The sequence below is a fragment of the Pistacia vera genome, unplaced genomic scaffold (genome assembly GCF_008641045.1).
Source record: "Pistacia vera cultivar Batoury unplaced genomic scaffold, PisVer_v2 Contig253, whole genome shotgun sequence".
In the NCBI taxonomy this organism is placed as follows: Eukaryota; Viridiplantae; Streptophyta; class Magnoliopsida; order Sapindales; family Anacardiaceae; genus Pistacia; species Pistacia vera.
Genome location: NW_022196061.1, coordinates 1 through 23,323, shown reverse-complemented (window position 1 = coordinate 23,323; position 23,323 = coordinate 1). Strand labels below are relative to the sequence as shown.

Here is a 23,323-nt window from a genome sequence, read left to right as displayed (position 1 = left end):
AAACTTCTTCTTGGCTGTCGATTTCTTTAGGCTACCAACCTGCACGATGACCTCTTTGCCCGAGCCAAACTGCAGCTTGACCACCTTTTTCTTACTCGAGCCCCCTAGAGGCTCGATCAATTTCTTCTTATTCGAGCCATCATGTTGCTTGGGTGCCATCTATTTCACTGAGTCTTCGATCAACTCGAGTATTTTCTTTACCGACCCCTTTTGGGGCTCGATGACACTTTTCTCACCAACTACCTTTGAGGCAATCGTGGGCTTCTTCGCACTTAGGCCTTCCCCAAGCTCACCCCTATCGTGTTTCATGCTGGCAATATCAGCAGGCTGCTTCATCGCCAAAGCAACTGATGTCTTCTTAGTAGTCGCTGAAGTAGTTGCCTTCTTCTTAAGGCCTTATGGCTTCTCGGCCCACATTTCTACAAAAAAAGAGAAGTAAACGTTGAGCGACCTATCTGCACGGAAGAAATAAGCAAGAGCAAATGATAACTTAAACCTTTTTCGAAAATGGTAAGAAACTTGTCATTGTCCTGACAGAAGCCATATGCCCTCAAGTGAGGAAATGTAATGATCTCGTTGATGTTACGCTGTCCGTTGGGAAGGTCACTGAATTGCTGGAACCTCTCCATGCTCATAGTAGAAAGATAGTTTTGTTCGATGTTAATTGCAATGCAAAGCAACTCAGTTAGTTTAAACATAAAGCTTGAAAGCGACCTTTGCATGCATTGGAAGTTCGAAGTCTTACTCACTTTCGAGGCGAAAATGCTTGTCTCCTGGGCCTCATAAAAGAAAAATTGTGAGTCCCAATGTGGGACCTTCTTTGGGACGTTGACTAGCTCGTTGAAACGTACCTTTCTCATCTTAGAAAGATAGTATGTTTGGTCTTACCCTTTCTTTAATCTATACAGATGGATGAGTTCCTCGACGGATGGCTCGCCGAAATTGGCAATCATATATGCTATATACAAACCTATGATTATGACATATGACTTCATTGATAGCTGGAGAGGAATGATGTTGAACCATCTTAAAACGCTATCAATAAAATAATGAAGGGGAATAGATACCCCATATCTCATGAGGGTCTTAGAGGTCACTACCCACCTGGGTGGAGGATTTTTCCGAGAAGAATCCTCGAGAACCATTAAATTGAGTTGTGTCACATAAACCTCTCTTACGTCCTTCGGTCCTCGATGTTAATCAAGGATTATGGCTCCTTCCACAATCTATGAACTGTAGACCGATTACGATGAGCCAGTTGCATTGAGGAACGATTGGACGAGCCTGTCGCATCGGGATTCGAGCTCTGTGTAATGATTTTCCTAGATGCCTCGAGAATCATACCCCTAAGGATTACCGAGCCCGTAGGTGAGTCAAATATGTGATCAATCGTGTGACTGTTGGAAGAGGACATAATTATAGGTCACTCCGAGGTACCTAAAACAGAAGCAAACATATGTCAGAGCCCGAAAAACTTGGTGACCAATTCACACTTGCTTTCAATTCAAGCACCGAAGATATCTTGTGCCACACAACGAATGCACCGACCTACCTAGAGTTCCAATGGCCATCGCAATAAACCCTCTTTAAACCTAAAATCGTTGGAGACACACTAAGAAACTCTACTAAAGCCCTAGTAAATTCAATGTGGCCACAACAATGGCCAACCTTGGTTGTGGAAATCAGAAATACAAATAAGAGAGTGAAAAGAAGCCTTACTAAAATAAAAGAAGTGGAAGGACTCGCCGAAAAGAGCACCGTGACGATAATGAAGTAGCAATAGAGTGAACAAAGATGTTAGAGAGTTTTCATAAGTTAAATAAGTTTCTAATGACTTTGCCAGATTTTATAGTGGCTTGCATGGGAGATGAAAGGGCGGGGCTCAATCGTAATCGTCAATCTATAGTGAATCTCAACCCTTCATTTGTCGAGCAATCTCAGCCCTTGGACGTGGCTACATGCCACCCATCTGCAAGGGGCAACGAATCGTCAGACTGTTGCAATGATAACCATCATAGCACGTTGCCTTGACTCCGCACGTGGATAGCTGTAGTCACCCACGCATTACAAAACGTGACTGCCAAAGGTTGCCGCATTTAATGCGACATGACCACATGGAATTTACATAATTGTCCTAACTTTTCATATTCTAAGTTTATCAGGTATCACAGAAGATAGAAGATCCAAGTGTGAAATATGTCGATTGGGCATAAGGTTAACCCTTGGAACTTGATCAAGCCTACATCTGATGACCTACTGACAACACCGAGCTCGGTATTAAATCGAGCAATAGTCTTCAAAGCTCGAAATGAACATCAAACACCGAGGGGCACATGTTATGTGTGATTTTTCCACCAAGCTCGGTGAGTTATGAAATATTAGCTCGACCCAGAATCAGTCCGACTCTACAAGTTGTCTGACCTAGCACAAGCTAGTCATGAACAATCTGAATGATCATTCAATCGATTTCTAGATAACTTCAGATCTTAGATATTATGAGAATGATTAGATTAATAGCAATCTTTGGGCAATCACAGTGCCCAATCACAAGAATATCGGAGTTGCATTTCAAATCAATTGTAATCCTTTTATTTTTGCTATTTCCTTTGTATAAACATTGTATATAAACCCCCTCAAATGATGAAAAAGGGGTTAGAAAATTCTGATAGAACTTAGACTGTAAGTTCTCATAGCAAATACAAAGAAAAGAGGACTTAGGCTTAAGAGTTTATCTCGCTGAACCACTTTAAAAATCTCTTCGCCATTCACTTTATTGCATTTATTATTCATCCACTTCTGGTTATTCGTAATCACGCATACACCAAGTCCGATCCCGCCAAGGTTGATTCGATCACTCTAGTTGGTGCAGATTTCTGTATCAACATTGGCTCAAAAATGTTTCCTAAGTAATTTTCTTGTGTAATTGAGAATTAGTTTTCAGTTAGGCTAAAGCTTAGTTTGGGATTGTTGTAGCTTTTGCTATAATCAATTATGAACCAACTTTTGATCAAATTTATTTAGGTGTTTGTTTTTGTTAATTTTAAAATCACTTATAATTTTATGAGAATAAATTTTGGATGTGTAAAATGACTAAAATAAGTTATTTTCTATAAGTTATTTGGATTTTCCAATAAATCAATAATAATGTTTTAATATTTAAAAAAAAAAATCTGGAAAAACTAGTTGGCGGATTCCTCGGACAGCAATCGATGACAACATTTGAAATCTATCGTCAATGGCAAGTGGGTGCACATAGCCGATACCAATGAGATCATCGGCCAACAATCTAAGTAATGGTGTCAGCGGTTTGTCGAAATCCTACGATTTTAAGTTATGACAAGCCAAAAAAGTTTGACCAAAACTTTTTCAGCTTTCTGGGGCTTAATGCCACCAGATTTTAACAAATCGCCACTGCCATTGCATAGATTGCCAGCTTGCAATTGCAAAATGTAGAATCAAGAGAGCAAAACAAAATGTTAAGTGCTTTGTCATTTAAGCTCAATTTCTTTTCATCTTCAACAGTATAATGTTCTTCCTCTTAGGAAGACTTGTTGAGGGGTTTATGGGAACAAAGTTCCCTTGCTTTACTATTTTCCACAAGTTATAGTCTATAGATCTAATTAATGTGGACTGTCATTCTAATTCTCCATTGTGTGTAGTTTGTACCACAAAACAACGGGGGTCTAGTAGTACAATGACCCTCACCAAACAATGGTGTAGATGAACTAGCCATGTAGATCGATTAACTCTTGAAACCATTAGGTTTTCAACACAAGATTGCACCTAGTTTTGTAGGATTTTGCCACTAAAGAATGATTCAAAGTGTTTTGTGAATGATCGCCTTTCAATATAGGCTTATACACATAATAAGAACAAGTAAACTCTCAAAAGTTTACAAGATGAGTATATGTGAGAGTATTTGATTTGGATCTTGAGCTCTAGGGGTTATGTGAGAATGTTCTTTTGATTTTGTATGACTCTTCTCTTTCATATTCCTAAAAACGTCAAGCTTTTATACCCTTAAAAAGATTAGTCGTTGTAGCATTTAATGTTGTTCTGATAAAGTCTGTAGAGCCTAGAGGAATGGTGTTGCATAATCGCGAACGGTCGTTCTCGACACAACAATCATTTTTTCTCAGATTTAGGTTAATTGATATGGTCATTCCACCATGCCGTATGATCGTGCAAGGAGAAAGCACAGTCATTCCACCATGTGGAATGGTCACATCTAGATGCTCTTCCAAATCCACTTAATTTTTCAGAAGCATGAATGACTTCTTGGAATGATGTCGTACAAAACTCTTCAGATACAAACAATCATTCCACCACAAGGAACGATCATTCCAATCTTGAACTTTGAGTTTTGACTTTGACCTTTGAAACGAAATCAAAAGTGCAAAGCATTTGAATTATCTTGACTTTTTGAGTTGAACGCATGATCGTGCAAGCTGGTCATACAAGTGTAGGAGGTCGTGCAAGTGCCCTCAGCTTGGCAGAATGATGAATGACTTTGAGGAATGATGTTGTATTGTTCACCATTTGTTACTATCTTTGAAGATTTTTTTATTCACCATTTTGAATAAAAGATTTTGGTTTTTATTCTTTGTTTCTCACAAAATTAACAAAAGAAATAGCTATTATAAATAAATTTCTTTGCATTGATGTATCAAATTTTTTTCATCATACTTTCACCTTTTTGTCTTTTTAAAAGAATTTCATATGTTAATATTTAACTATTTCAATTTATAATTCTAAACATTATCCCTTGTTAATGCTTGATTTTGATGCCAGCAACTTCACACGTATAAAATTCTAAGAAGTCACATGTGAGATGATCATAGTAAATGGGTGAGGTACTGTTTGTATAGTAGCATGCAGAGATATAAAATATAAAAGAGACAATAAGATTTTTATAGTGGTTCAGATGCTAAAAGTAAATCCTACATTCACTGTGTTCTTTTATATAAGTGTATTCCTAGTTGTTAGCCAAAATTACAAGAGGTTGTCAACTGCGATTTGATATTTCAAGTGCTTGGTGTTCTAAGTGTTCTTAGAGAATGTCAAGCCAGTCTCTTTCTAATAGTGTCTTTGCTATTTTCTTTGTTGAATTCGAGAGTGTTTGATCCTGATTTTGTAAGGAAGAGCTGCCTATGTATACCCGTTGTGCTCAAGGTAATGATTACACTTTTGCAAATGACCTGATGCCATGCAGATCTCTCTTGTCTTCCCATTCGTTGAGAACTTGAAGAATATCCTTAAATTAAATGGGGCATGGACAGGTGTGCAAATCAAATTCATCCATAGACAAATGTTTGAGTTGGTTGGGTTATTGATAGCTATATTCTATCTGTCTCTGGAGATGTGGCAGGCCCTGGATGGTGGAAATCCTTTTTGAACTCTAATTGGTGCTTGATGACATTAGCATGGGTTAACCCTATTTTAGGCATAACATCCCTCATCCTCAACTCGCCTTTTCACTTAAGTGAGTCAAACTCATCAAGTCATGTGCTAGAGAAAGATATGATTATCGATCAAATTTTGATTTTTAAAATAAAAAAAGAAAAATTAAGCTTTCTCGAGAATATTAGCATAGAAATTGAAAATTTCGTTAGATATAAAGGATCTTAAAACTAATGCTGCAACTGCATAAATTTTCTTACACTTACATGTGAGTGTTGATTTGATGGCAAAGGTGGCAATGGCTTCAAAATTCTTTTAGGTGGTGTAGGAGGAACGGAAACAGAGTCGTTCTTATTGATTTCAATTACAATAGACGGGACCTACACCTCCTCAGTTAAAAAGGCAAGAAGTAAAGTTTTTTTAGAATTTACTTAAATATGTTTTTAATATATAATTATTACAATATGATATTAACATAATAAATTATATAGAAATTAGATTAAAACTATGTATAAAAACATGCTTTTTGGTGTTTTACAAATAAATCCTGAAATAGGGAAAAATGATTGAATCTTGTTTTTCTGTTTTGTTATTCTTTTAGTTTGTAAATAGAGAAACAATATTTTGTATTTATTTTTTGTAACTAGAAAATGATAGCATTTTTTAAACAAGTATATGGGTGTGATGAGAAAATACAGCTAATAAAAGCGAAGAGAAAAGTAACATGCGATGTGGCTGTTGGGAATAGTAATTTGCTGTTCCTATTTTGATTAATCAATAGCCTTTTTATATAGGTAATACAACAACAGGAATAACGAAAGAAAAAATATTGAACACTACTATTAGGATAGTTGGTAATGTTGACCACTAGAGTAGTGACATGTTGTAGATGTTTTGTTTAAGGAAGGATATTAGGATATTAGAATGGTTGATTGAGTTGACTTAGCTAACTGTTAAGTAGTTAGCTTTGAAAGTTCTGTTTTGCCCCCCTTTGTATATAAATATGTAAACTACAATTCTTCATTTTGTTAATAAGAATTTTTAGTCTTCTTCTTGAATTTACTCTGTTCTTTTACTCTCATTTTCGCAACTCCTTACTTGCTAACTTGGTATCAGAGCCTTCGACAAACATAAAAAATGGCCTATTCCTCTTCAATTTCTTCCTCTTTTAGTAAATCAAACAAGGATTCAAGCTTTCAACCTACCTCTAATTCAATTAGCTTTGTCAATTCTTCTTCAATAGCTTCGTCGACACTTCTCGTAATCTCACCAAAATTAACAAGAGATAACCATTGGTTTTGGAAATCACAAATTCTCTTTGTTGTCAGAGCTCATGGCCTTGAAGAACATCTCACTAGACTTATACCGTGTCCTGCTCCATTTTTCAGAGTTCAATTGGATAGCCCAAGCTCAAAGGTAATCAAAAAACCTAATTCGGAATATACACTTTGGAAGAAAACTGATAAGTTGCTAGTGAGCTGGTTATTGTCCTCAGTATCATCAGTCTATGTTTCCTATGATTTCTAAATGCCAATTTGCGATTGATATTTGGCTAACATTGGAAAAGGAATTCTTTACTAAGCCAAGAGCTAAGACATTTCATGTTAAGGGTCTGCTGCAAAATACAAAAAGGATAGTATAAGTATACATGATTACTTCATAAAAATGAAAAGTTATGCTGAGAACTTATTTGCTAGTGGAGTTATTATTACTGATGAAGTGCTATTGAACTACATACTGGATGGGTTAGACTCTGAGTACGATGCTTCTTTTGTCAATATAATCACTAGGCTAGAATCTAAGGTTGATCTTATAACTGTGCAAGAAGCTCAAATTGTATTACAGAACCTTGAACTTAGGCTGGAAAAGGCTAATACTGTGATGAATTCCATGGTTCACACTGAATTTCATGGTAGCTCAGCTAACATTGCTAGTCTTTTTGTGGATAGTGATACAAAGAAGTCACAGCATGGACAAACATCATAGTTCCCTATTGGCTCATCTCCTACATCACAGTCCTCTAATTTCAGCCATTCCTATTCTTCATCCAATCAGAATCCACCTATATCCACACCATCTCAGAACCAATTTTTCACACCATAGTTCTCTGAAGGATATTTTGGTGGAAGAGGAAGAGGTCGTATAGGAGGTAGAAGCAGATTTATTTGTCAAGTATGTGGGAAAACAGTTCATCTGGCCTTGGATTGCTATCATCGCTTTGATGTCACCTTCACAAGAAATCATTCCTTGATAAGGAAAAATTTTAATCTAGTTGGTTTTACAAGGTCATCTGAACCTCATCATGGAGGATACTACTATCTTATTCCTCCTCAGCACTACTCACAAAGTGCTAATTCAGGTCCCTCAATGCAATTTCAAAATACATTTCAGCCTCAGTTTCCAATAGCTTTTGGATCTTCTCCTGGTACTACTGCTACTTAGTTAACCACACAAGAAGCGAGTAGCTCTAGGTTGGCAATGGTGAGTTGCTTTCTATTTCACATACTGGTTCTGCAATGTTATTTTGTGCAAATAGGGTTTTGAATCTTAGGAATGTTTTATTTAATCCCAATATTACAAAAAAACTTACTTAGTGTTTCAAAACTAACTAGAGATAATGATGTCTTGGTTGAATTTTTCAATGATCATTGTGTGGTTAAGGACAAATCATCCAAAGCAACACTTCTTCAAAGAGTGCTTAAGGCTGGTCAGTACCAACTTCAAGTCCTAGCCTACTTTACTCCTACTTCCAATGCTGCTTTGATTCCTTCACTCAATTTCAAGTCACACAACAATAGCCCTGCTTCATTTCCTTGCTCTTCTCATAAGGATCTTAGTATGTTGTCTCATAAACAACACTTGTTTCCTTCATTTTCCAATAAATGTATTGCAGTTTTTACTTCTAATACAGATCAAAACTGTGTTGAATGTACAGATCCTTCTGTATCTAGCATTGTATCCTCTATTGGTGTAGCACCTATTATCAATAAAATTGATGTTTTGCAATCCTCTATTGGTGTTGAACCTATTGTAACTGAAACAGATGGCTTTCAATCCTTTCCTGTCGAAAAAACTGACATTATGATATGACACAAACGACTAGGTCATCCTAATGTTTTAGTTCTCACAAACATTCTTAAAAACTAGCAAATTCCTTTTCATGCAAAAATTGACATCACATTTTGCCAAGCCTGTCAATTTGGCAAGCTACACCAATCTGTGTATCCTAGGTCCACCTTTCAAGCTTCTAAACCCCTTGAAATATATATTCAGACCTTTGGGGACTTTCCCCCATACCTTCACATGAAGGATTCAAGTATTACATCCAATTTTTGGATGCTCACACCAGATTTACTTGGATTTTCCCTTTAAAAACCAAGTCTGAAACTTATACTATTTTTACCCAATTTCACAAATTAGTTAAAAAACAGTTTGATTTGAAATGTGTCTAAACTGATTTTTTTTTTTTGGGGGGGGTGGGGGGGTGGGGTGGGTTGGGAGGGTAGTAGTATAGGAGTCTAGTTCCCTACTTTAAAGATCATGGTATCCTCTTTAGGCACCCTTGTCCACACACTCATCAACAAAATGGCATAGACAACTTGTGGAACAAGGGTTAACTTTTCTTTAAGTTTTGGTGGTTTGCCTTTCAAACAGCTCCCTATCTCACAAACAGACTTCCTACACCTATTTTGGCCAATTTATCCCCCTTTCAAAACTTGTTCCATACTGTCCCTAAGTATTCTGCCATAAAAATCTTTGGATGTGCAGTTTACCCTTTCCTTAGACCCTATAGTAATCACAAATTTAACGTCCAAACTACTAAATGTACCTTTGTTGGTTATAGTCTACATCATAAAGGATACAAGTGCTTAGCTTCTTCTGGTCGAATATACATTTGTCGAAGTGTCAAGTTTGATGAGTCAGACTTTCCATTTCAAACCTTTACCAGTTCTATTCCAATTTCATCCAACACAACATTCAGTTCTGAGCTACCTTTAAATTCCCCTACTACTTCAACTTGGCCCATTCCCTTTGTTGAATTTGATTTATCTCACAAGTATTCATCTACATCCTCAGATCTTCATTGTCGTACTGCACATGATCAATTGATATCATCAATTAGGTCACATTCCAATCCAGTTTTGTCACATTCCAATCCAATTTTGTCTTCCTCTGCCTCAATGTCTATTGGTTCATGTCTCTAAAACCATTTCCTTGTCTTTTGTGTCCATAGCTCCTTACCTATCCTTTACTCCTGTATCACCTCCAGTTCCTCAGTTTGCAAAATCTTTATATCACCTGTCACAATTCCTTCTAATCACTCTTATGATACTGTCCCACTCATAGTGACTCTACCCTTAGCAGCACCCATACTCCTTGAGACAAATAATCATCCTATGTTAACTAGAGCCAAAGCCAAAGCCCACAACACTGTCATACTATCTTCATCATCTCTTAATAACAAGGAACTAATCACTATGTTAGAAGCACTCTCCCATCCATCTTGGAAGGCTGCTATGCAGATTGAGTGTGATGCTTTGTTGTCTAATCATACCTAGGAACTTGTTCCAGCCACTTTTGAGATGCATCTAGTAGGGTGCAAGCAGGTTTTTAAGATTAAAACTAACCCAAATGGTTCTATTGAGAGGTTTAAGGCCAGGTTAGTTTCAGCAGACTCCTGGTATAGATTACCTTGAAACATTTAGTCTTGTGGTGAAGTCTCCAAACATTTGAGTTATTTTAAGTTTGGTAGTAAGCTATGGATGGGATATCTAGCAGGTGGATATCAATAATGCATTTTTAAATGTGGATCTTATAGAAAGGGTATATATGGTTCACCTTAAAGGTTTTGTTAGTGACCACCATCCTCATCATGTTTGTAGGTTGACCAAAGCTCTTTATGGTCTTAAACAAGCACCTAGGCCCTGGTTTGATAAGCTTAAGAAGGCTTTTCTTGGTTGGGGTTTTGTCACTCTCTTGCTAATACTAGCCTATGTATATATCAAAACCAAGGAAAATTGATGTATGTTTTGGTATATGTAGATGATATACTACTCATAGGAAGTGACTCCAGCTTGGTTCAAAAAACTGTTGTTGATCTTAACACCCAATTTGCTTTGAAAGCTTTAGGATTCCTCAAATACTTCCTTGGTTTTAAGGTGACAAGGAGTAAGGAAGGACTCATATGAACCAGGAGAAATATGCCGAAGATCTGCCAGTTATAACAAATGTGATAGATTGAAAGCCTTGCTCTACTCCAATGACTGTTGGGGCTAAACTCACTCTTGAAGATAGTGAACTTTTTGAAAATCCAACACTTTACAGGAGTACTGTTGGTGCATTGTAGTATTTAACCTTGTCCAGACTTGATATCTCTTACTCTGTGAATAAGCTCAGTCAGTTCTTAAAAGCTCCAACTCAATTGTATTGGCAAGCATGTAAGAGGCTGCCTAGATATCTCAGGGGCACCTCCAACTTTGGTCTTCAATTCTGTCCCAGCATAGACTTAATTTGGAGTGTTATACAGATGCCGATTGGGCTAGTAATCTACTGGACAGAAGGTCTACTAGTGGATGCTGTGTTTTTCTTGGTTCCAACTTGATTAAGTGGAATTCAAGGAAGCAAAAAGTTTTGGTTTTCTTATCCACAGAAGCAGAATATAGAGCTCTTGCATAAGGCTCCACTGAACTAGCTTGGTTTTGCAGTTTGTTTTTAGAAATTGGTCTTCAACTTACTGAAGTCCCTGTCATCTGGTGTGATAACCAGAGTGTAAGTGCTCTTGCTTCCAATCCTGTCTTTCATGGCAGGACTAAGCACATTGAACTAGATGCTCACTATATATGAGAACAAATTACAGCCAATAAGATTAAGGTACAATATGTTCCAATTGAGTACCAAAAGGCAGATATATTTACTAAAGCTCTTTCAGTTTCCATATTTGGAACACTTCGAGAGAAACTCACCATAAAAGCAACTGTTATTCATACAGAACTATGTGATTCTGGTGTCCCAACTTCAAGAGAACAATCTGCAGACATGTAAGCATTATTTTTTTGCTGCTCGACTTGCTGAGGCAGTCAATTGCTGGAGGAGTTATTGTCCAAGTGGCGAACGATACTGAAGATTGAAGTAACTTTTGTGCTTCCTGAAATTGCTGAAGTTTGGTTACTGAAGTGAAATGAGTTGAGGTTACTAAAGTTGCTGAAGTTTGTTGCTAAAATGAATTGTCTGCGGAAGTTATTTGTTGCTGAAGTAGTTTGCAGAAGAGATTGGTGAAGTTGCTGGATCTACCTGTTGGTTTGACTTGTTGGTTATTACTGGAGGCATATTCCTTTAGTAGCAGAATATTATTGGTTTATCGTTGGCAGATTCCTTTAAGTAGCGGAGTATCATTGGTTGGTTTTTTACCGGTGACATTTTTTTTTTTTTTGTTTCTCAATTTGTGCTTGGCAGATTCAATTATCTGTGATGAAGTCTTGCAGGTTGTTATTGGCAGACAAATTTGGCCGTGGAGTAAAGAATTAGAAGCTTGAACTAAGGTGCAGTGTTCTGCAGATTGGTAATGTGACTATAGAATGTGGTAATGATGGCCAATAAAGTAGTGGAAAGTTATAGAGGTTTTGTTTAAGGGAGGATGTTAGGATAGTTGGTAATGTTGACTACTAAAGTAGTGACAAGTCTTAGAGGCTTTGTTAAGGGAGGGTATTAGGATATTATAATGGTTGGCCGAGTTGACTTGGCTAACTGTTAAGTAGTTAGCTTTGAAAGTTCTGTTTTGCCGGCCCGCACACACACACACACCCCCACCACCCCCTCCCCCACCCACCAACAACAACCACCCCCCGGCGTATATATAAATCTGTAAACTACAATTCTTCATTTTGTTAATGAGAATTTTCAGTCTTCTTCTCGAATTTACTCTGTTCTTCTACTCTCATTTTCGCAACTCCTTACTTGCTAACTACTACTTTTGTCCTCTACCTAAATATTCCTATACACTAGGCAACTACTAACTGTTCCCTAAAGACTAGGATAACCTAAATATAAACAAGTTTAACTCATTCAACAGAGAGAGACAGAGTGATATTTAACAAAAGTTTTATGTACGCAGTTTGTGGGGCATTGGTGCATTGCATGCAGCTCATGTTCTTGTGTTCAATTCAGAGTATTGGACGGCCGACGGCCTTCTGTATCTCCATATTTATCTTTCCTTCAATTTGAGATTTGCTGCTTTGAAAGTACTACAACACTTCTTATTTATCATTTGATCATTTGAGGTTGGATGGTTGTTTTCCATTTTCTAGTTGTTGCAATACATTTAAGTAAGAATTATGTGCCTATATATGGATTCTAGTTATGTGTGCGTGTGTACCTTGGATGTTGTATAATTCAAGAACTTATGGTATATCATGATACTATATATGGATTTATTTTCGTTAATTTCTATCTTCACATCTATTTTTCAAAACCTGAAATTAAGATGAAAAACAGAGACAAAACACAGTTGAAATTTATGTTTCCATTGTTGCAAAAGTTTCCTAGGATCCGATTGCTCCATTGGAAACAGCAGAAGGGTAACATAACTTTCAGAATCTCAAACAAATTTGAGATCACAAACATATCTGCAGAGAATCAAATATGACTTGTTCAGTGTACTCCAAAGTCCAAACAAACAAACAACAGATGTTCTATCTAACTGTATATGTTGTTTGATATTTTTCCTTGTACATCATTCAAATGCTCAACGGATATTTTCTGAATATCATAAAATTGTGCAAAACAATTTGATTGAACATGTATAAACAAGTTGTATATACATTAATTGAACAAAAAGAAATATTCATAAGACACATCTTTCTTGGAATAATTGACAATCTAACTGAAAAAGCTATAAATTATATAAATGTGGCTATGGAAACAAATTTTATCATCTCATCATATTTACACTACTCAAATCATAAAGCGTGGTTATGAAAATTGAATTTTTTAAGTGGCAGTCTGGGCGATGTGAACATTGAGTGGTTTGATATCTCTACATCGCATGTAGCTCAAAAACTGTCCAGGCAACTCTTCCAAAAGTGCTTGAACAACAGAAATCTGTCCTCCTGTCCAAAATACAAACAAGTTGTTAGTTGAAGCATTATACAATATCACAATCTAATGGAGCAAGCAAAATATTCACATCTGATTAGCGTGTTATAAGTACATTTGTTAATGGAATATATACGAAAGGCAGGTGAACATGCACTCACTTTGAACTTCTCGCATTGGAACAAATTGTACAATGTCTCGTGTAGCTACCCGGCCTGTAGAGCTTTCCAACCGATGACCCTTATCAGCATCAAGAATCTGAAAATTCATTAAGATTTAGACCACATGTGCATTCTAAACTGAATCTTTCTAAAAGTATGGCAATAGAAAACGTAATGCTAATAAAAGAAATATTCAATGGAGTTTGAGTAATAAAAACAATGGTGTACCTCCATTTGAGTAAAATCGGCACCTCCGACTCCAACAATAAGAATTGAAAGGGGAAGATCAGATGCTCTCACCAAAGCATCTTTGGTTTCTTGAAGATCTGTCAAAACTCCATCCTAGAAAAGGTTACAAATTGATTAATAATCTCACAGATGGAATGAAAGAAGAACACAGAAACTGTAGGAAGTTATAATTCTATTTACCGTTATAATCAGCAAGACAAAATACTTGCTTCTGTCATGTGAGGTGGACTGACCAGCAATTTGTGCAGCCGTGTTTATCACCTGACTAAATAGAGTGGGTCCTGCCAGAGAAACATTGTGGAGAGCATTCGCATAAGCAGCCATGATGCCTTCAACTCCTTCAACCTGTTAGATAAGAAAATCAACTGTTAGTGAAAATGCAAAAGGCAAATTTCAAATGTAAGTCACTTTGGACACATCCAATCACGAGGTTGTCAATGAACATAGCCCATATGGAAGGGGGTGCAATAATAAGAGAATCATGGAAAATGAACAACACTAACTTGCACATAGATCATCTTCATATTATTCTCAATAAAGTGAACAATGTTCAGTATACCTTAACCATAGTGACCAAAAAAAATTGATAAAGCTGTTGTGCAAAAATGAAGTACGTTGGTTATTTGAATTGGTGAGCACTTCCTTTTCCCACTTCTCAGCAGATAACCAATTTTTCAGACTTGAAAGATAAAAGTATCAAAGCAAAAAGGCACAAATTCTAGCTCCTCTTACCTCAAAGCCATTGGCACTTCCATTCAGGTTAAAGCAATGTGATATAATGCCATCAACTGTTCTCCCTCCAAATCCCCAAGCAGGAAAGCGTCTGTCAGAATCATAAAATTGTATGACCTCCCCAACTTCCATAAAAGCCTGCAAAAGATTTTGTCGAAAACCAGTAGCCAATTCGCTAACCAATGATGTCTTCTTTCAAATGTTTATACAAACTAAAACGAATTTAAAAATGATATGTAGTCAGTTTCAACTAAATTTTGAATACTTGCTATTTTAGTTGATTAAGCCTCTTGTGGTCTGCAAGGGGTTTTAAGAAACAGTCCACTCAAATAAGGACATTGGAAGAGTTCAGATAATAAGAATAATAGGAAGGAAAACAAATTTAAACTTGCAGACTTGCAGTCATAAACTTGAAGTCAGTGCCGCTGTTTAAGGGCCAACCTTTATACGAATGATCATTTGGTAACTTGTAAGCAATATCTAACGTTCTTTTACTAAATGATACAGCAATCTTGCAGGTTACTCATGTCCTGTAAAACTGAATTTACATAATGCTCAGAGATTCTCTTGAGTGCATAGCACAATCTTACCTGCTGGTACGAATTCAATCGGCCTGAAGGGTCAATGTAGTGCAAAGAGTCTGGATTTCGAGGATTTCCATTTGAAGCTAATGATTACATATTAAAAGCACAAACCAAGAAAAAAACAAAATCAGGCCAAAGTTGAATGGTAAAAGAAAAGTCCAAAACCAAATAAACTATATAATATAAAGTCGATAAAATATAATATATTTTCTTATTAGAATATCAAGGTTTAATTACCTGTAAAATCAACTGCAACCATAAAATTTAGCTCAAAGCCACTAGAAATATAATCCAGAAAACTATATTGCTCTTTCTCAATAAACTTATCAACAAACAACTGACTTTTCAGAACCTATAAGGCAAAACTGATGTTAAACAATATTGTGAAATTTTCTTAAAATAATTCATGGTATGGATAAACACCTTTTCACGACCATGATGACCAGATGGCATAACAAAATTTGCACCACTTCTTCCTTGGTGAAGTTTCTCCAGGTCACCTACTGATCTCTGAATTTTACTGAAATATAAATAGAAAACTCTAACATCATCAAAACGGTTAACATAAATAATAGGAAAGCTAATGAGACCAAGAATTCAACAATTACCCTATGAGAACATGATTTCCAGAGCTATTGAAATCGAAACACTCAATAATTAATGGGTTATCCTGCATAAAAGAGAAATGATATAAGCTAAAACTTCTTCCCACACCAAACATCCTTGCAGTCCTATTATGCATGTAAGAAATATTCATAAGAAGGTAAAAAGTTTACCTTGTTTCCAAATTGCTGCATGCTCAAAGTTACTGGCCTCCAAATGGGATTCAAGTCGTTGCTTAACACCTCTGTCTTGCAGATCGGAACAGGACCTCCACTTTCAACAATTCTAGATATACTTAAGAATGGATCCTATAAAAGAAGAGGACGAAGAATGATCAAATGACTCCATAAATCAATTAGTATAACTTCTAATAGTAGCTGGCTTCTGGAATAAATACACTTTTGGAGAACATGTCCACATTTTCTACATGGGAGCAGCGGAATGCTATTTCAACAGCACTCTTAGAAGCAACTGTTTCCTCGGCATGGACAGATAGTGTCCCCAAGTTTCTTGGTACTCCAAGTCTATTTTTGTTATGGAGGTTTATGATTAAAGTCCGACTTGGTTTCGTCACAATCTGCCATAGAAAAAAAAAGTTTAAAAAAAAAAGGGTTGATATTAGTGTTGGCTACATGATGACCAGGGCTTTCTAAACACAAACGTCTTACTTATTACCATTATTGAAACATCCTTTTATGCAGAACAATGATCACATAATATTGATCATTCAAAAAGCTTTAAAAAAATGATAGTTAAAAGCGGTAAAATACCTTTAGCAGTTATTCTTTTTATAAGATTAAATGTTAGCAATAATGGAAATTATATATGCACATATTTTACCCATTCAATAAAATAATTTATGTATAGATCCAAAGAAATGAAGAAAAAAATTGATCAAGGAACTTACTTCAGACAGAGTACAACTGGCTTCTCCCAAGAATTCCTGATCGTTCAACTTTAGCATCTACAAGGCATCACAACTTAAGATGTTTGAACTTCTTTTTTTTTCAACAATTATTTCATTAGAAATAAGTTAATGTTTATTTTAAATTATGTAGGACCACTACAGCAAAGGATCAAATAAACTTTAGATCTCTATTGCTTCACTCTATGTTGTAACTTTCTCATTCTAATTTATGTGAGTTTTTCTGCGAGTCACAAGATTCATATCTATGACATGATCCTATATTTTCCAGCTTAACGTCAAAGAATCAATATAGATTGTTCATTTTTCTTAATTATTTGCAAAGACTTCACATGAACATAAACTTTGGAATATTATTAACCATTACAATCTAAAAGATATGAATGACCGTCAAATTTATTGTGCCTAACTGTTTTGAGCAAATATTTCCTGATGATTACAAATACACAATCTTCTTCTCATTCAATCAAAATTATATCCAATACATGCATGTTTACATGATAATTCAAAAGGTACGGGTATTAATTCTACTTTTCCATTTAGGTTATTCCTCATATAATTTCCTCTGTAGTTCACATAAGAAACTGTTCCAGTTTAATTGTTTTTGACAACGGTACCAGTAAATTACAAAACTCAACCATCATCAATTTGGAGAACAAATTGTCATAATGATCTTAAGAAAATAAGTGCTTTCCCAATAATGATTATGGGACACAAATATCAAACCTTGCAAAGTTGCATGCACATAATATTAACACTATTTTAAGTTTCTTGCCATTATTAAGTGTTTGTTTAAAGTCTACATAAAACTTAGCAAATTTACCAAAATTAATGGGATCTGGTGTTGTTGCAGTTCAATACAGATTGCATCTCGTAGAAATGAAATATTAATCAGTCAGTTGTTCTATGCAACTTTAAACTTTTCCTCTATATAGAACATATATTGCCAAAATTATAGTTGTATGATTTAAATCAGAACTAAGGATATAAACACAAGGTTAAAGCAGAAATTATGTTATACCTTCACTGGTACATTGTGATACTTGGTATCAACATCATACACTTGAAAGCTGGAAAAAGGAAAATATAAAATAAATAAAGAAAAGAGACAGAAAACATGAGAAAGGTCAAAGCAAAACATGACTTATGAGATAAATGAAAGGTCTATAACCAAAAATGAATTAAGAGTATCGGAGAATCTTACACCAATGGCTGAACAAACTCAAATTGATAAGCAATTGAAATTTTTTCAATCCAAGCAGGATTCAAATTGTTCATAATGACTTCTGTACGTCCAATCTCCTCTAGTGTCCCATCTCTTTTCTTTGCATAAACAACTGTCATAGGATCACTCTATGACAAAGAAAAGGTCTATAAATATGTAAACACACTTCCACATGCCATACAACTATGAGTATATGCTACCACAAAATGAAGAATTGAAGTCTCCTGAGATATGAAACGCTACATTTGAAAATCATCACCAGAATAGAACAGCTTTGACATTTCTACTAAAGACTAGCGAAAAAATACCACTAGTGACATGTCTACAAAAACAGTAAAAAAATAAAACACTTTTCCTGAAATGTGTTATTTCGGAGTTACAGTTTAATAAGTTACTTTTTGATTTTGTTAAAGAAATGGTATCAACAGAAAGTATTCTACAGCTCCAAGTTTATACATGTAATACCAGGACTTTGTGCAACTCAGCTAATATATGCCATGCCCATTAATGAATAGATAAACTTTGTCATCAAACACACCAGCAACATGAACATGTCATAATTGAACATTAAGATGATGATAATAGGAACATACCTTCGATGTTATGTCACGATCAAGTAACTTCGAAGCTGATAAAGATAACTGTAACACGTAATAAACTATATGAATAAATTATAAGACATAAAATAATGATCACATGTACGAAGCATGTAAAGAAAAAGAAAAGGAATTTGATTCATACATATAGATATTCAGATGACCTATGTTGAATTCCAAACTTATTTCCACCCACGCCCTTGTTCACGATACGATATGGGTTAACTAACTTGCAATATTNGTCTATAACCAAAAATGAATTAAGAGTATCGGAGAATCTTACACCAATGGCTGAACAAACTCAAATTGATAAGCAATTGAAATTTTTTCAATCCAAGCAGGATTCAAATTGTTCATAATGACTTCTGTACGTCCAATCTCCTCTAGTGTCCCATCTCTTTTCTTTGCATAAACAACTGTCATAGGATCACTCTATGACAAAGAAAAGGTCTATAAGTATGTAAACACACTTCCACATGCCATACAACTATAAGTATATGCTACCACAAAATGAAGAATTGAAGTCTCCTGAGATATGAAACGCTACATTTGAAAATCATCACCAGAATAGAACAGCTTTGACATTTCTACTAAAGACTAGCGAAAAAATACCACTAGTGACATGTCTACAAAAACAGTAAAAAAATAAAACACTTTTCCTGAAATGTGTTATTTCGGAGTTACAGTTTAATAAGTTACTTTTTGATTTTGTTAAAGAAATGGTATCAACAGAAAGTATTCTACAGCTCCAAGTTTATACATGTAATACCAGGACTTTGTGCAACTCAGCTAATATATGCCATGCCCATTAATGAATAGATAAACTTTGTCATCAAACACACCAGCAACATGAACATGTCATAATTGAACATTAAGATGATGATAATAGGAACATACCTTCGATGTTATGTCACGATCAAGTAACTTCGAAGCTGATAAAGATAACTGTAACACGTAATAAACTATATGAATAAATTATAAGACATAAAATAATGATCACATGTACGAAGCATGAAAAGAAAAAGAAAAGGAATTTGATTCATACATATAGATATTCAGATGACCTATGTTGAATTCCAAACTTATTTCCACCCACGCCCTTGTTCACGATACGATATGGGTTAACTAACTTGCAATATTCAATATATTATTCAGCTTCACATAACAGGATGCATAAATTTTGATTACAAGGTCCACTTTCAGATATGCTTTATTAGCATTGACTTAGCTTTATCTCTTGCCAAGGTTAAAATAGTTCCACACAGATGAACTCAGGTAGGGCCTCAGTCAAGGTCCATATCAGTAAGAAAGAATAATAATCATCTGGTGGTCCAGGATATAAAAGATTCATATCCAAAAGATTATGTGGTCTCTAAACTTTATAATTCTTGACTATCTGTGAATTGCCATACATTGAAATCTCAAATCAAAATTTTTTGTAAGTTAAACCAATTTCACAAATCTGTTTCATCCAGGGTAACAGTCTTTTGGGCAACCGTTTAAGAGGAGGTGGGAACAATTCCGTAGAAGCAGCATAAAGATCCTAATATAATAGTCAACCTTCAGAACAGATGAAAGAATCTGAGCTGTGGCACCAATTAAAAATACTTGATATATTAGTTTCAGCAGTGACACTAAAGATTAAAAATCAACTTTCTGAATGAGCACAGGAACCTTAAGTAGTCATCAGGCTTACTTGGTTTTAACTAAAGTACGCATTCTAAAGCATGTTTAATTATCACCTACTCAATTCTGGGATACTTAATTACTTACCCATCACTTCACTGATTAAATTCCAACACTGAGATGCGAAAACAAAATATTTCTAGCATACAGCAAAAGGGATTCTTGATAAGTTAATTTTCTAAAAGTTTGGTTAAATTCTTGACAAGAAACACTGTTCCAGTATTCATTTTCTTCCAATATTAATTAGAAACAACCAGTTTAATTTTTTTCACTTATAACGATTAAATACTGAATTCTTGTTATCAAACAGAGTACCATTGTCATAAAATCAAAACCACAAAAAAAATAACTTAAAAAGAAAACAATAATCAAACAAAATACCTCAATTTGAGTGAAGAGGGCATGAAGACCACGCGATCTGAAGAAGAAGTCAACAGCGTCATTGTGACCGTGATTGTTTTGGGCTGTGGTAGGCCGCTGTTGGGTTCCACCTACGCCCTGTTTTCCCCCTGCCATGTCACCACTCAACCCAGAACAGCACACTCCCATCTCTTTCCGAAAATTTGTCCACTTTCTCTTAAAATCTGTCTCTTAATCAAATCAAAGCATAGTCTGAACTCTAACAAATCAGTTTACGTAAACTTTTGTGTTGGAGGTTTCCCAATATCTGCTCTATTGCTTTGGTTTTGGAGGAAGAGAACTTAAGCGTGTTTCTCTCTTTTATAGTGTTTAGTTGTCTGATGTTTGTTTTGTGAGAAATTTATTTGAAGATATTCTCACCTTCTACACTACGTTTTAAATAATTTTATCATATAAATTATAGAGCAAAAGAAAAGCGAAACGGGAATGAAATTTCTGCTTCCAAGTTCCAAGAACTTGTAAATGAGTTGCATGTGTAAAAATATACGTAAACGCGGAGCTGTTGACAATTTCTCTATGATAATGAAGACATATTTAATTAATAATTTATTAGTTCACCAAATAAGGAAAAGTTAACCTACCAAATTATTAGATACTTATATAAACAAACAAAATGAAAAAAGTTGGTCAATTTATATTAATTGTTAGATCATGTTATTCCATGAGAAATTCATGTGGTAGTTGTGGGTTGTTTAAAAAGACCGTAAGGTCTTAGATGAAGTTTTAAAAGTTATCATTAATTTCATTTTCTTCCACACGTTGTTTGTCTCATAAAAAAATGACAACTATACCAAGGTCTTTCTGGTATTCTAATCTTTTTCTTTTCTTTTTGAGACGATCCAGAGGCAACCTCATANAACAGCACACTCCCATCTCTTTCCGAAAATTTGTCCACTTTCTCTTAAAATCTGTCTCTTAATCAAATCAAAGCATAGTCTGAACTCTAACAAATCAGTTTACGTAAACTTTTGTGTTGGAGGTTTCCCAATATCTGCTCTATTGCTTAGGTTTTGGAGGAAGAGAACTTAAGCGTGTTTCTCTCTTTTATAGTGTTTAGTTGTCTGATGTTTGTTTTGTGAGAAATTTATTTGAAGATATTCTCACCTTCTACACTACGTTTTAAATAACTTTATCATATAAATTATAGAGCAAAAGAAAAGCGAAACGGGAATGAAATTTCTGCTTCCAAGTTCCAAGAACTTGTAAATGAGTTGCATGTGTAAAAATATACGTAAACACGGAGCTGTTGACAATTTCTCTATGATAATGAAGACATATTTAATTAATAATTTATTAGTTCACCAAATAAGGAAAAGTTAACCCACCAAATTATTAGATACTTATATAAACAAACAAAATGAAAAAAGTTGGTCATTTTATATTAATTGTTAGATCATGTTATTCCATGAGAAATTCATGTGGTAGTTGTGGGTTGTTTAAAAAGACCGTAAGGTCTTAGATGAAGTTTTAAAAGTTATCATTAATTTCATTTTCTTCCACACGTTTTTTGTCTCATAAAAAAAATGACAACTATACCAAGGTCTTTCTGGTATTCTAATCTTTTTCTTTTCTTTTTGAGACGATCCAGAGGCAACCTCATAATCGAATATCCAATCAAAGAACATCTTAGTTGTAAAATTAGATTTTTCTTATCTTTAAGCTCAATCCAATATGGTTCATGCAAACTCATATAAAATGACTACTGATAATTGATAATCATTCATTCCACTAACTAATAAATAAATACAAAGAAGTTATAAATAAGTACCATGTCAGATGGTATTTATAAATGTTATAAAAATAAAGATAAGCGATGAGAACATTGTCTTATTATCATCCAATAATCTCAATTACATACCCTTTATCATAAGTATTAGTATCATGTAACGACCTTAAAATTAGAGGATGCATAAATGAGAATGTAAATGAAAGAACAATAGCCACTCTTAGGATGGTCTGATGGTAGAAGAGCAAAAGAAGCTTTTTTAATCTTTTGAGTTCGAGTCCTCTCAAGCCTTAATAGGGGTGGTCATTAAAGGATTACCCAATCAGACTTTTAGGGTCTCAACATGCAAGCTAACCTGTCAAAAAAAGGAGATGTGTACTTTTCAGATTAAGTAGATGAGAGTTGCATATTCAGAATTTTTATACAAGTCTTTGTTTTCAAGTAATAAACTTTTTCTCCAAGAATTAGATCATTTATTGCTTTGCCTAATGAACAAGAAATACTACTTGTTGAATGATTCAAATGTCTATTTGTGAGTGGTCTAAGGACTTCAAGGAGGTGAATTGCAAGTAGTCTTCCTAGTAATGAAGAGTCATTGAGGATCCTAACTTCCTAAGTAGTTAGTAGTAGACATATAGTTCAACAACCAAAAAATTGTAAGAAAAAACACAAAGCAATGAAAAGCCATTTTTAGCCCTCATCAAATTGATTAGTATCTCCCACTTTTAAATGTATTTTTGTTTTGACAAATTTAACCTTAATGACATGATATTGCTAAATACACTCATTCTTTTTTTTACATTTTTGTTTTAATTTTTAATCTTTGATTCTTACATAAACCTTAAATTTAAATTTTTTAAATCATAAATTTGAATCTAAAGAAGAAAAAAATAAATTTCAAATTGGGAAAAAAGGGATACAAATT

At 34.9% G+C, this 23,323-nt stretch overlaps 1 protein-coding gene across 3 annotated transcripts; it reads right to left on the bottom strand.

The window, feature by feature from the left end:
- Positions 1 to 13,289: 13,289 nt before the first annotated feature.
- Positions 13,290 to 21,057, bottom strand: LOC116132450 (protein BONZAI 3-like). 3 transcript variants are annotated; one of them, XM_031418092.1, is made up of 16 exons: positions 20,634 to 21,057; positions 19,464 to 19,511; positions 18,850 to 18,998; positions 17,767 to 17,815; positions 16,728 to 16,784; positions 16,218 to 16,397; positions 15,994 to 16,128; positions 15,826 to 15,887; positions 15,641 to 15,737; positions 15,455 to 15,569; positions 15,224 to 15,300; positions 14,634 to 14,771; positions 14,082 to 14,246; positions 13,881 to 13,994; positions 13,653 to 13,749; positions 13,290 to 13,505 (listed from the first exon to the last, which is right to left on the bottom strand). In XM_031418092.1, exons 1-16 carry the CDS (start codon positions 20,799 to 20,801, stop codon positions 13,387 to 13,389), a joined length of 1,770 nt encoding a protein of 589 aa, XP_031273952.1. In that variant the 5' UTR covers positions 20,802 to 21,057; the 3' UTR covers positions 13,290 to 13,386. The 3 variants fall into 3 exon arrangements, with proteins under 3 accessions (XP_031273952.1, XP_031273950.1, XP_031273951.1); XM_031418090.1 differs by lacking the exons at positions 17,767 to 17,815; positions 18,850 to 18,998; positions 19,464 to 19,511 and adding an exon at positions 18,564 to 18,611 and having other exon boundaries at positions 20,634 to 21,056; XM_031418091.1 differs by lacking the exons at positions 17,767 to 17,815; positions 18,850 to 18,998; positions 19,464 to 19,511 and adding an exon at positions 18,564 to 18,611 and having other exon boundaries at positions 13,336 to 13,497.
- Between the last annotated feature and the right edge of the window lie 2,266 nt (positions 21,058 to 23,323).

Coding starts and splice junctions, on each gene's coding strand:
- LOC116132450 (XM_031418092.1), bottom strand. CDS start 20,801: ATGGGAGTGTGCTGTTCTGGGTTGAGTGGTGACATGGCAGGGGGAAAA. Junction 15,570..15,640: donor GTCATCATGGTCGTGAAAAG/GTGTTTATCCAT, acceptor TTTGCCTTATAG/GTTCTGAAAAGTCAGTTGTT. Junction 14,772..15,223: donor GATTGAATTCGTACCAGCAG/GTAAGATTGTGC, acceptor AATCTTTTGCAG/GCTTTTATGGAAGTTGGGGA.